This window comes from Zootoca vivipara, chromosome 10, assembly GCF_963506605.1.
Source record: "Zootoca vivipara chromosome 10, rZooViv1.1, whole genome shotgun sequence".
Lineage (NCBI taxonomy): Eukaryota > Metazoa > Chordata > Lepidosauria > Squamata > Lacertidae > Zootoca > Zootoca vivipara.
In genome coordinates this window covers 28,160,709-28,174,692 of record NC_083285.1, presented here as the reverse complement: position 1 = coordinate 28,174,692, position 13,984 = coordinate 28,160,709, and the positions used below count along the sequence as shown (strand labels likewise).

The window sequence follows — 13,984 nt, the reverse complement described above, 5'->3', positions numbered from 1 at the left end:
ATCAGATGTCAAGGAAATAAACAACCATCTGGCTTTTAGAAGACATCTGAAGGCAGCCCTGTTTAGGGAAGTTTTTAATGTTTGATGTTTTATTCTGTTTTTAATGTTCTGTTGGGAGTCGCACAGAGTGGCTGGGAAAACCCAGCCAGATGGGCGGGGTATAAATTATTTATTATTATTATTATTATTATTATTATGACTTCAAAAGATTCCAGGCACAATAGTATCATAATGCCAAAGAAGGGGGGTGAATACAGAACCAAAAGCAGCAAATATATATATATTAGTAGTCCAATACTAAAAAAACAAACTGAATTATCCTTTATATATTTATAGCTTAGAAAATATGGGATGTGGCTAATATGAATATGTGTGAATATGCGGTTAGATTTCAGGAAAATGTTTTGATTAATATGCATGTAAAGTCGCTGCAAGAGAATTTTAGGGTTTTCTGAACAAGATGACTACAAAGTTCATTTTCTTATCATATGACTTGGGAGTCGAACATTCTGGCTCCCAAATGATCAAAAACCGGAAGTGAGTGTTCCAGTTTTCGAATGTTTTTGGGGAAGCCAAACATCCGTCGCGGCTTCTGCTATTGTTTCCAGCACACCTGTGTAATCGGGAACCAGACGGAAGCTGCACCTTGGTTTCCGAACTTTTCAGAAATCGAACAGACTTCCGGAATGGATTCCGTTCGACTTCCAAGGTACGTCTGTACTAAGATTTTTAAAATTAAAATCCCACACGCATGCAGTGCTGGATAAGATCACAGCTTGAAGCTGCAGACATTATGGTGAACATTCATGTGTATCCAAATCTCTACTCAGCCATGAAGTTTATTGGATGGGCTCACGCCAGTGACCATCTACCTACCTAACCTTCCGCACAAGGTTGTTGTGTTGTAGAGTCATGCATGGAACTAGACCTAGACTATCTGGCACCAACACTGCTATTCTTTAGACACCGGGAAAACACTTTTTTTAAATAAAAAAAAATCTTACCCAAACATTTTAATGGCTTTAGGTCTGCTCTGAGGTCTGTTTACATTTTCTCTGTATTGAGTTATTTGATTTTATGCTTCATATACTGTGTAGTCCCTGTAGTCCAAATATGAATATTGTAAATAAATCAATCTCAAGTTTCTGGGTGGTAAGTCAGGATATAAATATATTAAAATACATTATTTTTCTAGTCATTCACTCAATACATGTGCTCTCTTTGGAAATGAAATTGGGAGAATAGCCCAGCAAAAAGTAGTAGTAGTCTTTTGGCGTATACGAATAAGGAATGACCAGAAGAGGCGATGAAAATACAACACACTCCCTTAGTGTGGACAAAACAACCTTTTGCTTTAGCTGCTGGCCACCTACCTTCGAAGAACTGTTGAAGAGCCTCATTTTCACCCACAACATCCATGGACGAGGAGGAGGAGGCAGTTTGCACCCCAAACCACTTTGTGAGTGTTCAGACTTGCTCAGCTAGTTACGGAGAGCTTGCACCTTTTCAGAGGGCTGTCAATATGTCCAAAAAAGATCTCCTTCATTCTTGTCAAAACACACAGGCTACGTGTGCTGGAGAGAATCCAGGACTTTTGCAAATGAGCTCCTGGTCAGATTTGAGGGTTTCGGCACCAAATAAAGATCCTACAATAACTTTAGGACCAAAACATGTATTTTCCCTACGTAAAGCTGATCCCAGTAAGAGTTTCCTTCCTTAAGGACCTTTACCCTTTAATTCCCTCTGCTATGTAGCATGTGTGCAATAAAGAAGGCAACAAAGGTTGCTTATCTCTTGCCTCTCCTTCCCCTGCATGTTGTCTATGTATAGCTAAGGTAACTTCCATAAATGGAGGTGTGATCAGATTTCTTGCTTTTCCTTTCCTTTTTAAAAAGCTAAAGATGCAGCTATTTCTTGATGATCAGTCCCGGTTCGAGATGTCGCTTGTTACACCACTGTGCTAGACTGCTGAGCTAGGATCTGGGAGACCCGAGTTCAAGTCTCCACTCAGCAATGAACTTGGCTGGGTGACCTTGGACCAGCCCCTCTCTCTCCACCTTACCAACAAACAGAGTTTATTGTGAGGGGGAGAAATATGTAAGCCACCTTGAGATCCTTGGAGAAAAGTTGGGATATGAATGTTACGATACATTCATTCACAAATCTGTTTTGTCCCATTTCTGTGTTAATCTGATTAAACAACAACAAAAATCTGTTTAAAGGTTTTAAATGCTCATTTTTATATCTATATACATTTCCAGACATATTTTATCTTAAAATACAGTTGACATTTGGGTTGTTGTTGTTTTTGAAGCCAACACCTGTATAGCAAAGCAAGTGTAAAACCTGAAGGATATCCTGTAATTATATTCCAGTCTCCATGTTTAAAGTCTAGGAAGTGAAATGCAGAACAAACTTCATTCTTCTCCATCCATAGTTGCACTTCTTATGTACTTTATGTATGGTACCACAAACCTCCAATATATTTGCCGTGTGTGTGTGTGTGTGTGTGTCTGTGTGTGTGTGTGTGTGTGTGTGTGTCTGTGTGTGTCAGAACTGTATTTGGTAAAATAGTTAATGAAGTTTTAGGCAGCTTTAATTTCTGTGCACTTTTTTGCAAAATGAGCACAACTTTTAACTTTGCCATTTGCCCTGGACAAATTCAATGATATTTGGAATCCATTCTTACAAATACTGTACTGTAATAGGTTAACATCTGGTGAAGTACAATAACCACCTTGTAAAATATACCAGTTTTGGGGTGTTTTTTTCCTTCCCCCCTTTATTTTCCCTTCTACACGGGTTCTCTTTCTCTTTTTTATTTACATCTCACCATGTTTAGTGCACATATAATTATGTACTTTTTGAAAGTATAATATAATTATGTACTTTGTTTGAAAACAAATTTGTTTGAAAACAAACAAACAAATAAAACTTTGCAATCATTTCTCCATTTTCCCTCATGGCAGGAAAACAGCAAAACTTTTCTGTTGAGGAAGGGAACTCCAAGGAATCAAGTCCCGCTTAAAGCCATGAAGCACACCTAGAGGAACTATGGGGAACCATGGATGGAACCACAAACCAGGGAGCCAAATGCAGCCCTCCTGGCTGTTTCTCTAGCTGGTCCCAGGAACTCTCGCCAGGCCACACTCCTTACCAGCCATGTTTTTTTGCCCTCCTTTTGGCCTGACAGGAATGTGCCGCCAAAACTCTGGTCCTACTTTTTGCTTACCAGGCTGGAGGACAGAGAAGACTGTACAAATGTTCGTATGAACTATACGGTGGTAAGACTCACATTCTCTTCTCTGCTTGCTTTTGTGCCTGGCCCTGCCAACCACTGGCATGCAGCCCCCAAACTCCTTGCCATAGCTGCCAAGTCTCCCCCGTTTTCCCCGGGAAACTACCGTTTTTACTTACCTTTTCCCGGTGGTCCCCCGTATCACTTCGTCTCCCGTTTTTCTCCATTATTTTCTCCTGCCGGCGGCCATTTTTTTCTGATTTGCCCTTCTATGGGCACAAAAAATGGCCGCCGCCGGCTTCAAAAGTTGCGTCTACGCATGACCAGAAGTGCATAGATGCGACTTCCGGTGTCAGTGGCGGCCATTTTGGTGCCCATAGAAGGGCAAAGCTGGAAGTTACGTCGACGCAACTTCCGGTGTCACACGGCTGCCGGTCCCGGATTCTGCAGTCCGGGACTTGGAAGGTAAGCTCCTTGCTGTTGGCATCTTTCTGCCTTGTGAGACAATGGAGGAGCCCATCTTTGACACCCCAACTTCTTACGGTTATGCTGAATATGCTATTATGGGATGGAGTTGTATTCCAGTCCTACTGAAGAGTAGACCCATGAAAATCAATGAATGTAAGTCAGGTCCATCCATTTCAATGGGTCTACTCTGAGTAGGGCTCGGGTCGTTTTTTTTGTTTTTTTTGTAAATCAGCTTGCATGATGGACATTACCAAAAAGGCTTGCCCATCATAAGAATATTTGCAGACTACCATAAATAAAGATGGGATAGATGTGCAAAATACGCAGATTGCCTGTTTAGTTACACAATCCAGATTGAATGAAAAGCAGCATCTGGCTGCTAGCAGCGTGGTTATGTGACTAGGCCTCTGGGGTATTTTAAACACATTTATGGCCATACCCTGGTAAGTCATATGCCAAAAGTTCAGATGCCATGAAAAAATGGCACGCAAGGCAAGGAAAAATGGTCCTCTAGTATTTGTCAGGGTTATTTTCTTTTTAAGACGCCGAATGGTTGGGATATGTACACCTTACATTAAGTGCACAAGCATTTTATTTAGGTTTTGGAAGGAAATAGAACTGACTGGTGCGTAAATTGTCACTTCTTGGAAGCTGATATGGGAAAAGGGGTGGAGCACAGAATGGTGTTAAAATAAGAAAACATGCAAGATAAACCAAGAAAGTAAAAGATCCAATACAGAAAAAGAGGTCCGGGGAGGGGGGGTAGGATGACATGGAGGACTAGCTGCTGTACAAGTGGACAGGTGGGCTGTCATACAGAGTCCTTGCTTGAAGGCTTCCTATAGGCATCCGGTTGGCCACTGTGAGAACAGGATGTTGGACTAAATGCCCAGAAGGGATTTCTCATGTTCTTCACTCAGAGGTAAAAGGCAAAGGACGTGGGTGGCACTGAGGTCTAAAGCACTGAGCCTCTTGGGCTTGCTGATCAGAAGGTTGGCGGTTCAAATCCCCACAACGGAGTGAGTTCCCGTTGCTCCGTCCCAGCTCCTGCCAACCTAGCAGCTTGAAAGCACACCAGTGCAAGTAGATAAATAGGTACCGCTACAGCGAGAAGGTAAACAGCGTTGCCGTGCGCTCTGGCTTCCGTCACGGTGTTCCATTGCGCCAGAAGCAGTTTAGTCATGCTGGCCACATAACCCAGAAAGCTGTCTGTGGACAAATGCCGGCTCCCTCAGCCTAAAAGCAAGATGAGCGCTGCAACCGCATTGTCACCTTTGACTGGAATTAACCATCCAGGGGTCTTTTACCTTTACCTTTTTACTCCAGAGGTAAACCCCTATAAAAAGATTTCCAACCCCATAGAGACTAAATGGGTAATTTGGGATACCAAGTTTGAAGCAGGTTTACTATTTCAAAGCCCTAGGTTTTGGTTGTTATTGCCATATATATTTACCCCAAGCTATTAACGCCAAGTTCCCTATACTGGTAGTAATGGGAATATCTGTGCATAAACATGCCCCTCACAATTTGCAGAATGCGCACTTCTCCTTTTAAAGTTCAACATCACAGGACTCAAGTTTGAGTTAACTTTTATTAAGTTGAAATCCTACATTATAAACTCTCCAGAACACAAAAATGAACACAATATTTGAACAGCATCAAACCTGCGTTTCTCAACTGTTAAAAGTTACAATCGCTATAGTACACCTGAAAATCCTCTTGCCTTCATTTCAAACAAAACAATAATGTCCATCCTTAAGTAAAATAATCTTGCTGAACTCCAAGAGTATGTAGCTCAATTTGCACAGAAGGAGAAGCCTTGGACCCTTTTCAAAATAAATATCAATGTCGTGACAAGGATTTTGAACCACTCTGAAGATATGTACATTTATGGAAGTGCATGCAAGCACCAGAAGTGTCGCAGTTACAGCTCTTCCTTGTAATATCCGAGTTTTGCCAGTGACATCTCTTTCCTCAGCTGCATAACCTCCCAAAACATCTGATCCACTGCACAAGAAAGAAAGAAAAAACCTCAAGACATTTTAGTTGCAGCTAGATTGGTTGTAAAAAGGGGAATGGAAGCATGTGTTTATTATGGTGAACTATTGGTGTAATAAAGGTTTGTTCTTAGGTGTCTCAGAAAAATTAACTCATCACCTTAAGGCTTTGAAGGGGACTGCTCAACCAGTGGACTTTGCTGCCACTTGGAGGACTTTGCCATACACATAAACATATGAAGCTACTTATCCCAGTGAAGCATGACTTTATTGGGCAACACCTCTGACACCTGACTTTGTTTGACTGCATGGTCCAAATCATGCCCCCCTTTCACCCAACCCTACTTAACAACATTCCCTTTTTTCATTTGTTGTCTCATGGCTCCCTCTCTGCTTTGTGCTTACCTTGGTTTTCCATGAAGTGCTTGTTTTCGTTTTTCCTTTGTTCCCTTTAGTATGTTTAGTGTTGTTTTACTAAGATTTACTAGTGCTGCTTTCCTTTTAACATTTTAACAAAAGGTAAAACAAAGAAAACAGACATGTTGGGGAAACGTGTTTTGTTAAAAGCTCCCAGCTTTGTATACTTATCTACTTTTGTATCCTTTCAAGTTATTCCTTCCCTTTTACAGTATGCAAACTGGTTGCAGAAGTCGTGTGAGTCAAACAAAGACATTCCAGAACATTAACATATTAACATGAAATATCATCCACTGCACCAGGAACAGAGGCGTGTGTTATTTTGTTTTTTATTCTTATTTTTATTTATTTATTTTTAAAGAAAGGGAAAAGGGTCTTGAGTTGTCCATATTCCCAAAGTACAGTTGTATCTTGGAAGTCAGACAGCTTAGTTCCCGAACGTCACAAACCCAGAAGTGACTGTTCCGGTTTGCAAACTATTTTTGCAAGCCGAACATCCAACAGGGCTTCCACGGCTTCTGATAGGCTGCAGGAGCCTCCCTCAGCCAATCAGAAGCCACGCTTTGGTTTTCGAACGTTTTGGAAGTCGAACGGACTTCTGAAATGAATTCCGTTCGACTTTCAAGGTACGACTGTATATGTTATATGCATAGCCCTAGAGGTTGCAAAGCAGGGATGGGGAAGCTCTGGCCCTTTCTGATGTTGTCTGACTCCAACTCCCATCAGCTCGGCCAATGTTGATGGAATGATGGGAGTTGTAGTCCCAAGCATCTAGAAGGCAACGTTTTGGGAAAGCCTGCTGTAGAAGTCTTTGCTCAATTAATGGATACTCAGACGGGAGTCACTGCCAATAAGAAGTAGGCAATCTTTAGGGTCGGTAAAGTCTCAACTACAGATAGATACAAAGCCTTCCTTCAGTAATTTCACCATTAAGTAAGTAATTTTTGGTATTTGCATTAGACATAGAGCTTTACTTACCATCTTGCTGCTTCACAAGCCCCTGTTGTATATACCGAATGTATGTGAAGAAGTTACATACAGATGTAATCTGCACAAGAGAGACGCAAGAGTTATAATTTAATATACTTAATTGTGCACATTACACAACTGTATGCTCCATGAGCAGAGTCAAAGCACAGGAAGCCCCCCCAATACTTACCCTATATCTACAGAAAGGAGAAATATAGTAATAGTTGCTTGAGTCCCCCAACTTGATTCTATGCTTGCATGTTTTACTTTGTCCACTGAGAGCACATTTCCTGTACGGACAGAATAGAAAAGTAGCTTGTTTGTTGTTGTTTTGAAACCTATTGAATCTATATGAAAATTGAGGTCTGGCACAGTTGCCTACAATTAAACAAGAAATCTGCAATCTGATCTTGCACCCTGATTTACAGAGACCACTTGACATCGTGAACGATAGTTGTGCACAATGGTCATGCAGCTTTCACGCTCTCTTCCTCAATCGTGCTCATTGAGTCCCAAAATCTCCTTGAGAGAACATCCACCATAAATTCTCGGTAACTTAATGTGCCTCAGGTGGACAGCAGAGGCAAGGATATCCGGTAGCACTCTCAACTGTGGATTATATTGCTAGATATAATTTCAAAGTCAAGACACAACAAATATTTAAAGACAACTGAAAGGACTGTGCTTATCACTACTTTCAGCTATTATGAGGCAATATAAATAAACAGTCACAGTATTTACAGAGAGAGAGAAAACTATGTTATGCTAACTTTATAGTGCACTGTCAAGTTGCGAGAATCACTCTAATAAAGCCCAGGTCCGTTCCAATTCCATGATTCTATGGCAGTGACATGGCAATGTTTACCTTATACCAAAATGAATCAAGTTGGAGTGCTCAGTTCCAAAATTTTAGTGCAGATTTGAAGTCATTTCTGTCAAACAAAGGGCCATAGCTGGAGAACCAGCTGTTGCTGGGAAAAGGGACTCCTAGCCACCAAGGCCACTTGAGCCTCCAAGACAGGTGAGAAGCACCCCCAAGGTAGAGACCTACTCCTTCCTAAGGAGAGCAACCCCACCCTGGTCCAGCTCCTTCCCCAACTCTTGAGCCTGAGAACTCAGGGCACATAACACCACCTTTCCTCAAAGGAACTCAGGAGAAGGCATGTCCCACTGTTCACACAGCAGCTGCCATTTATGTTACTATGCCTGGATGCACATGCACATTGTGATACTTTGGCACAAAACAGCTCAAAAGGAAAAGGAACTCAGATGGAAAAGAAACCCTATGGCCCCTTTTCTGCAGCACCCTGTGACATTTCTGGCCTTTAGCAAACCTATGCCAGTGACAGGCAGACATTATTTTGAAATGGCATCTTAATGTCTCTTGCACGATCCGATTCCACCAGTTTGAACATACTTTGGTCCTCCACATTCAACCGCAGAAGCTTTCACAAATCGAACAGGTTGCAAGCCAACTGGTTCAATGCTTAAGGTATTGTTTTCCACAGCTTCCAAGACAGCAGAGGCCAGCTGAAAATGGAGCACGTAGTTTAGATCTGTTGAAATTTCCTAAAGATATTAAATACACAGCATGCTACCCTGAAACAACTACAGTGGTACCTCGACATCCGAACAACTGACTTCCGAAGGTTTCGACTTCCGAAGTCGACAAACCCAGAAGTCTTTTCGCCGCGTGCGTGTTCTGCGCCTGCGCAGAAGTGGTGTGCGTGGTCGGTGCATGCGCAGAAGCGCAAAATCACGCTTCACGCATGCGCAAAACCAGCGCTTCGCAACTGAAGACTTCGACTTATGAAGAGCGCCGCAGAACGGATCGCCTTCGTAAGTCGAGGTACCTCTGTACACACTTAGGCTGGATCTAGGCACATCAAAAACGTGTTTTGGGAAAACGCGTTGTAAACTTCGTAACGGGAAATCCCGTTGATGAAAGACGGGACATTACACCGCCATCCGGTGTCACAGTGTTATAATGCATATAAAACACTTTTTCAGGGTAGCTGAACCCTGAGTCTCTGGACAGCAAGCAACCGGATGCCTGTGAAAAACCTGCAAAGCAGGATCCTGTGGTTTCTAGCAATTGGCATTCAGAAGCATTCTGCTCTGACCATAGAGGCAGAAAGTAGTAGCCATCATGGTTGGAAGCTTTCTCCTCCACAAATTTTGAAAGCCATCCAAACTGGTAGCCATCACCGCCTCCTGAGGAAGCGAGTTCCTGTATATGGTTCCAAAACGTTACCTCACTTTTTGAGAAGGTCAGACACGGAAAGATATCTTCCTGATAGATTTTATCCAGGAAAGGGCATCCCCTGTCCATAGTGGGATCATCCTTCCAGGATCTGAATTCGTTATACAGAGCTAAGTCAGCCTATCATTTAAAAAAAGAAAAAAAGGAAAAATGAAGGATCCATACTAAAATCATATATTGCAGATGACACCCAAATCACCTTGAATACAGAATCTACGTGACTATACAGACAGTGATAAGAACCCCTAAGTCCCACTGATTAACACATATTTAACACGGGTAGATTACACCCTAATACCACAGCTTTAGGCATCAAGTTGCACAAAGGTTACATTTCCCTCCTTGTTCAATCACTAACTAGGGCATTGGTTACCTGCCAACATCTGCCTTTGTTTCTTAACCTCAGCTCATCCTCTTCACACTAACTTACAAAAGGTTGCAGGTCTTTAAATTTTGCATTATTTTGCACAAAGGAAAGAAATATGGAACACCTGATATAAGCCAGTTTTATGAAGTTCACAACGATAAGAAATATTCTCTTTGCGGGTCATTCTGAAGACCTGCTTAACTGGGTAATGAAGCTGAATTTTAAAACAACTGAATCAAAAAAACAGTGCTTCAAGACAATCCTTTAGACAAAATGTACACCACTTTTTTGAGGGGGAACAGGGTGATCTGGCCACAGTTAGACAGCTGAATTAAGAAATTGTTCTTTGGAAGAGAAATGCAAATTCTTTGTTCCATTGCCTCAATGGATGGTATTGCCTCATGGCGGCTTCCAAGTGCAATTGTTTTCAACTAGTTTGTTGCAGGTGTTTTGATGCAGACCTACAGCACATGCAAACGTGAAATACCTCTTTGCAGTCTTTCACAATTGGCTGCATCATGGCGACATCTTGGTTGCTGACCCCCATCGCACTGCTCGTACTCTTGTTCCTCGCATGGCCCTTTTTGAAGGGGGTCTTTCCACTAGATTGAAGCTCTTTCGTGGGCGACGTGGGCGAAGTGGACAGCACTAACGTTTTCAGGGCTGCTACTTCAGCCTGAAGGACATCAATCTAAACACGTATGAAAAGAAAAGAGAGACCAAACTTTCAAGCAGCAAGTAATTGATCGGAAAGCAAGCAAAAGCTGCTTCTCCTACAGTCACCATTGGTGGCAAAGTCCTTCATGGAATAAAGTATTTTGTAGCCAAAATGACCTGAAGTAACCAAGGGACATAGCCCCAGAGACCTAGGATTTCACTCGCCAGTAAGACACCAGAAGAAAGCTTATCCATTCGGAACTCTGCATTAGCAGTCTTCGTATATTTGAATTAGTTTAGGGTTTGGTTTTGGATAATTTGACAAGAATACTCTGGGGCATTTCTGAATATGAGTAACTTGCGCAATGCCTTATTGGCAGAGTTGAAGGTGAAATCTCAGCAATGGGCTAGCTACAGAGGTTAGGGGTCACCACGTAAGAGGCCTTTAACAGCAACACTGCATGGCACTACTGCCACAACTATTAGTTTCATTCTTTCATCTGCTTGAAAGATCTGTTTTGTTAAAAACCAGGAGATAGGAAGACACCTGTGTGCCCCAGAGTCACAACATAAAGTCATTTCCACAAAAGCAAGAGAGCAGCCGACTTTATATCCTCTTGTTCAACAGATCTTTCAGTTTACCATTCATGGTCATTCATTTGTTTTCCTCACATTGCCATACAATGGAAACAGACTAAACGCGAAAGTCCACCGGGGAGGAAATTATTCATCTCTAAGTACACTACAAATGGAGTCTATCACCTCAGCTCACTGTTAAACTAGAAAAACAGAACTCTAGTGACTGAAAGGGCCAAGAATGTTCCAGCTGAAGTCTGTAACATACTGCGGAATAGTTACGAAGGGAAATAATGACATAACTCCAAGTGGGTAGTGTGAATTAAACCTCTGGCAAGAACTAGCTCATATATTTGTTCAAATTGTCATACAAATATTTCTATAGGTTACATAAATGAGAATCACCGAAGCCAAACAATCTCTAAATAGTATCGGATGGAGACAGAGTTTGAAACCACCAGCTCTCAATTACTAACATCATTTTCTACTGGGTATCTAATCTCCCTCTGGAAATTACTAAAAAAAAATACAAAATGTAACAGCATTTTCCGTGTGGCAAAGAATTCCATATACAGTGGAGCCTCGGGTTACGTACTGTCCTCCTTACAAACACTTTGGGTAATGAGCTCCGCTGACCTGGAAGTAGATGCTCCTAGTTGTGAACTTTACCCCAGGATGCGAGCGGAAGTCGCGCACCAGCGGCACGGTGGCAGCAGAAGGCCCCATTAGCAAAAGTCTGCCTCATGTTAAGAAGGGTTTGGGGTTAAGAACAGACCTCCAGAACGAATTAACCTCGTAACCGGAGGTACCACTGTATAAGCTTTCCTCAAGCTGGAGTGACTCAGCCTCCCCATTTGGGGCAGAATTTGCTGATTCAGAGGGCTCTATATGGAAAACACTTTTTCTTTCATATTCTCATTCTCCCCTTCCCATCCCCATTTACCTCTGAAAGTATTTTTGCCCAACTCCTAATTTCTTCTCCTGTTCTTCCTTCACACTCAGCTTGTACTTTGTATTCTTTCCCCCTTCATGTTTCCCTCCTCCTCCTCCTCCTCCTCCCCCTCCTCCCCCTCCTCCTCCTCTGTTGTCCTTTCACAGGGCAGTCTCGAGCAGGCCGGGCGCCCTGGCACTGAGGGGTGGAGATCGCTCCGGCACCCCCACCCTCGCAGGGTGCAGCATGGTTTCCACGCGGCTCCCGCCTACCGGCCCGGCACCCTAGCACACCGCGCCACCAGGACTCTACCTAGAGCCGACCCTGTCCTTTCACATTCACTTCTTCCTAACTGCAACAGCTTTCCGCTGTTATCAATTTTCCTTTATATTCCCGATTTTATTTTTATTTTTATTAATAATATTAACCTTTCACCTCACTTTCCAATTGCCTACAACATGCCCTCTGGCCCTTTCTCCTTAGAAAGGAGACTTTCCTTCCTGTGTCATCCAAAACAGCTGTCTCCTGCCTACTTTTACTCAGCACGAGTTGTTGGTACTGGCACTGGGTCCAACCACAAAGCTAAGGCACAACGAGGACGCACAAGGCAGGCTGTGGCACCAAGGCCCACCTGAAACTAGCCCAAGGCCCATCTAACATCCTCGCTTGACTCCAATAGTGGGTTTTTTTTTTAACACCATGACTTCAAAGGTCAGCTGGCAACTTGAGGAGGCTGTTTTGTGAGTGAAAAGCTTGGGAAAGCAATGCATACTCTCAAAAACAGACCCCTCTGGGTCACAGGCATATCATTAACTCACTTTTCCTTGTGCTTCTTTCAGTTGTTTTTCAGCTGTCGCCTGCTTTATGTTCGCTTCCCTCACCATTTTGTGTGCTTCCTATAAGAACAAACATTTGCAATGGTATATAAATGCTTTTGCACGGGTTTTCCTGCCCCATGAAAACAGGATGCTATGAAATGTGGCTCTCTTTTTTTTGGTCTTTATAAATAATAGATAGTAGAGATAAGATTTTAAAGTCACCCAACCACACAGCTGCTTTTCACGTTGCTTTTGAAAGTCTCAAGTGCACCGTCAGGCGAGTCGCCCATGCCTTAAAGATAAGCGATGGAAAGTGCTGGAAACATAATGTCATAATGTTTGAGTCCGAGGTCCAATCAGGAGAGACAGTTACTTTGCGGTTTGATTGCCATTCAAAAGGCAACAATATAATATAATAATAATAATAATAATAATAATAATAATAATAATTTATTATTTATACCCCGCCCATCTGGCTGAGTTTCCCCAGCCACTCTGGGCAGCTCCCAATCGAGTATACAGCATACATATATTAAAACAAAACAATACAGCATTCAGTATTAAGAACTTCCCTAAACAGGACTGCCTTCAGATGTCTTTTAAAAATAGGATAGCTGCTTACTTCCTTGACATCTGATGGGAGGGCGTTCCACAGGGCGGGCGCCACTACCAAGAAGGCCCTCTGTCTGGTTCCCTATAACCTCACTTCTTGCAATGAGGGAACCACCAGAAGACCCTCGGCGCTGGACCTCAGTGTCTGGGCTGAACAATGGGGGTGGAGACGCTCCTTCAGGTATACAGGACCAAGGCCATTTAGGGCTTTATAGGTCAGCACCAACACTTTGAATTGTGCTCGGAAAGGTACTGGGAGCCAACGCAGATCTCTCAGGACCGGTGTTATATGGTACCGGCAGCGACTCCCAGTCACAGTCTGGCTGCCACATTCTGGATTAACTGCAGTTTCCGGGTCACCTTCAAAGATAGCCCCACGTAGATATATAGCTGCTATTCCACCCACGCCATTTATTTGGAGAAGCATGGCTTGGACAATTTTGACTACCCAACCTCATTTACAGGCATGAGCACCCCCCCACCCCCTGGTGAATCTGCTGTCACCCCAACTGGTGAAGAAATTTGCTTCGCTTTTAGTAGATGAGCTCACAAGAATAAACTACTTCCCAAACTTCCCATTTTTGAAGGTGGGGTGGGGGGAGACATTCAAGTACATCCTGAAATGGCAACCTCAATCCGGAGCATGCTATCACAGCAAAGTCTCCAAACAA

General features: G+C 42.8%; 2 protein-coding genes across 9 annotated transcripts in view; both read right to left on the bottom strand.

Annotated features, from left to right (window-relative positions):
- Nucleotides 1-1,945, bottom strand: part of MYRFL (myelin regulatory factor like) — a 42,295-nt gene extending 40,350 nt beyond the window's left edge. For 3 of the 4 annotated variants that reach the window (XM_060279660.1, XM_060279663.1, XM_060279664.1), the window contains exon 1: nt 1,374-1,944. In XM_060279660.1, the coding sequence (XP_060135643.1) occupies nt 1,374-1,419 (46 nt within the window). In that variant the 5' untranslated portion in view covers nt 1,420-1,944. Of the gene's footprint in view, nt 1-1,373 lie in introns of all 4 variants that reach the window. The other variant, XM_060279661.1, reaches the window with a different exon arrangement.
- Nucleotides 1,946-5,283: 3,338 nt separating this feature from the next.
- The window catches only part of RAB3IP (RAB3A interacting protein), a 29,323-nt gene continuing 20,622 nt past the window's right edge, over nt 5,284-13,984 (bottom strand). For 3 of the 5 annotated variants that reach the window (XM_060279658.1, XM_060279654.1, XM_060279655.1), the window contains exons 5-7: nt 12,702-12,779; nt 10,207-10,410; nt 8,480-9,472 (exon numbers count right to left, since the gene is read on the bottom strand). In XM_060279658.1, coding sequence (XP_060135641.1) covers nt 8,975-9,472; nt 10,207-10,410; nt 12,702-12,779 — 780 coding nt within the window. In that variant the 3' untranslated portion in view covers nt 8,480-8,974. Of the gene's footprint in view, nt 5,714-7,098; nt 7,169-7,279; nt 7,380-8,479; nt 9,473-10,206; nt 10,411-12,701; nt 12,780-13,984 lie in introns of those variants that run through there. The other 2 variants (XM_035128033.2, XM_060279657.1) reach the window with 1 other exon arrangement.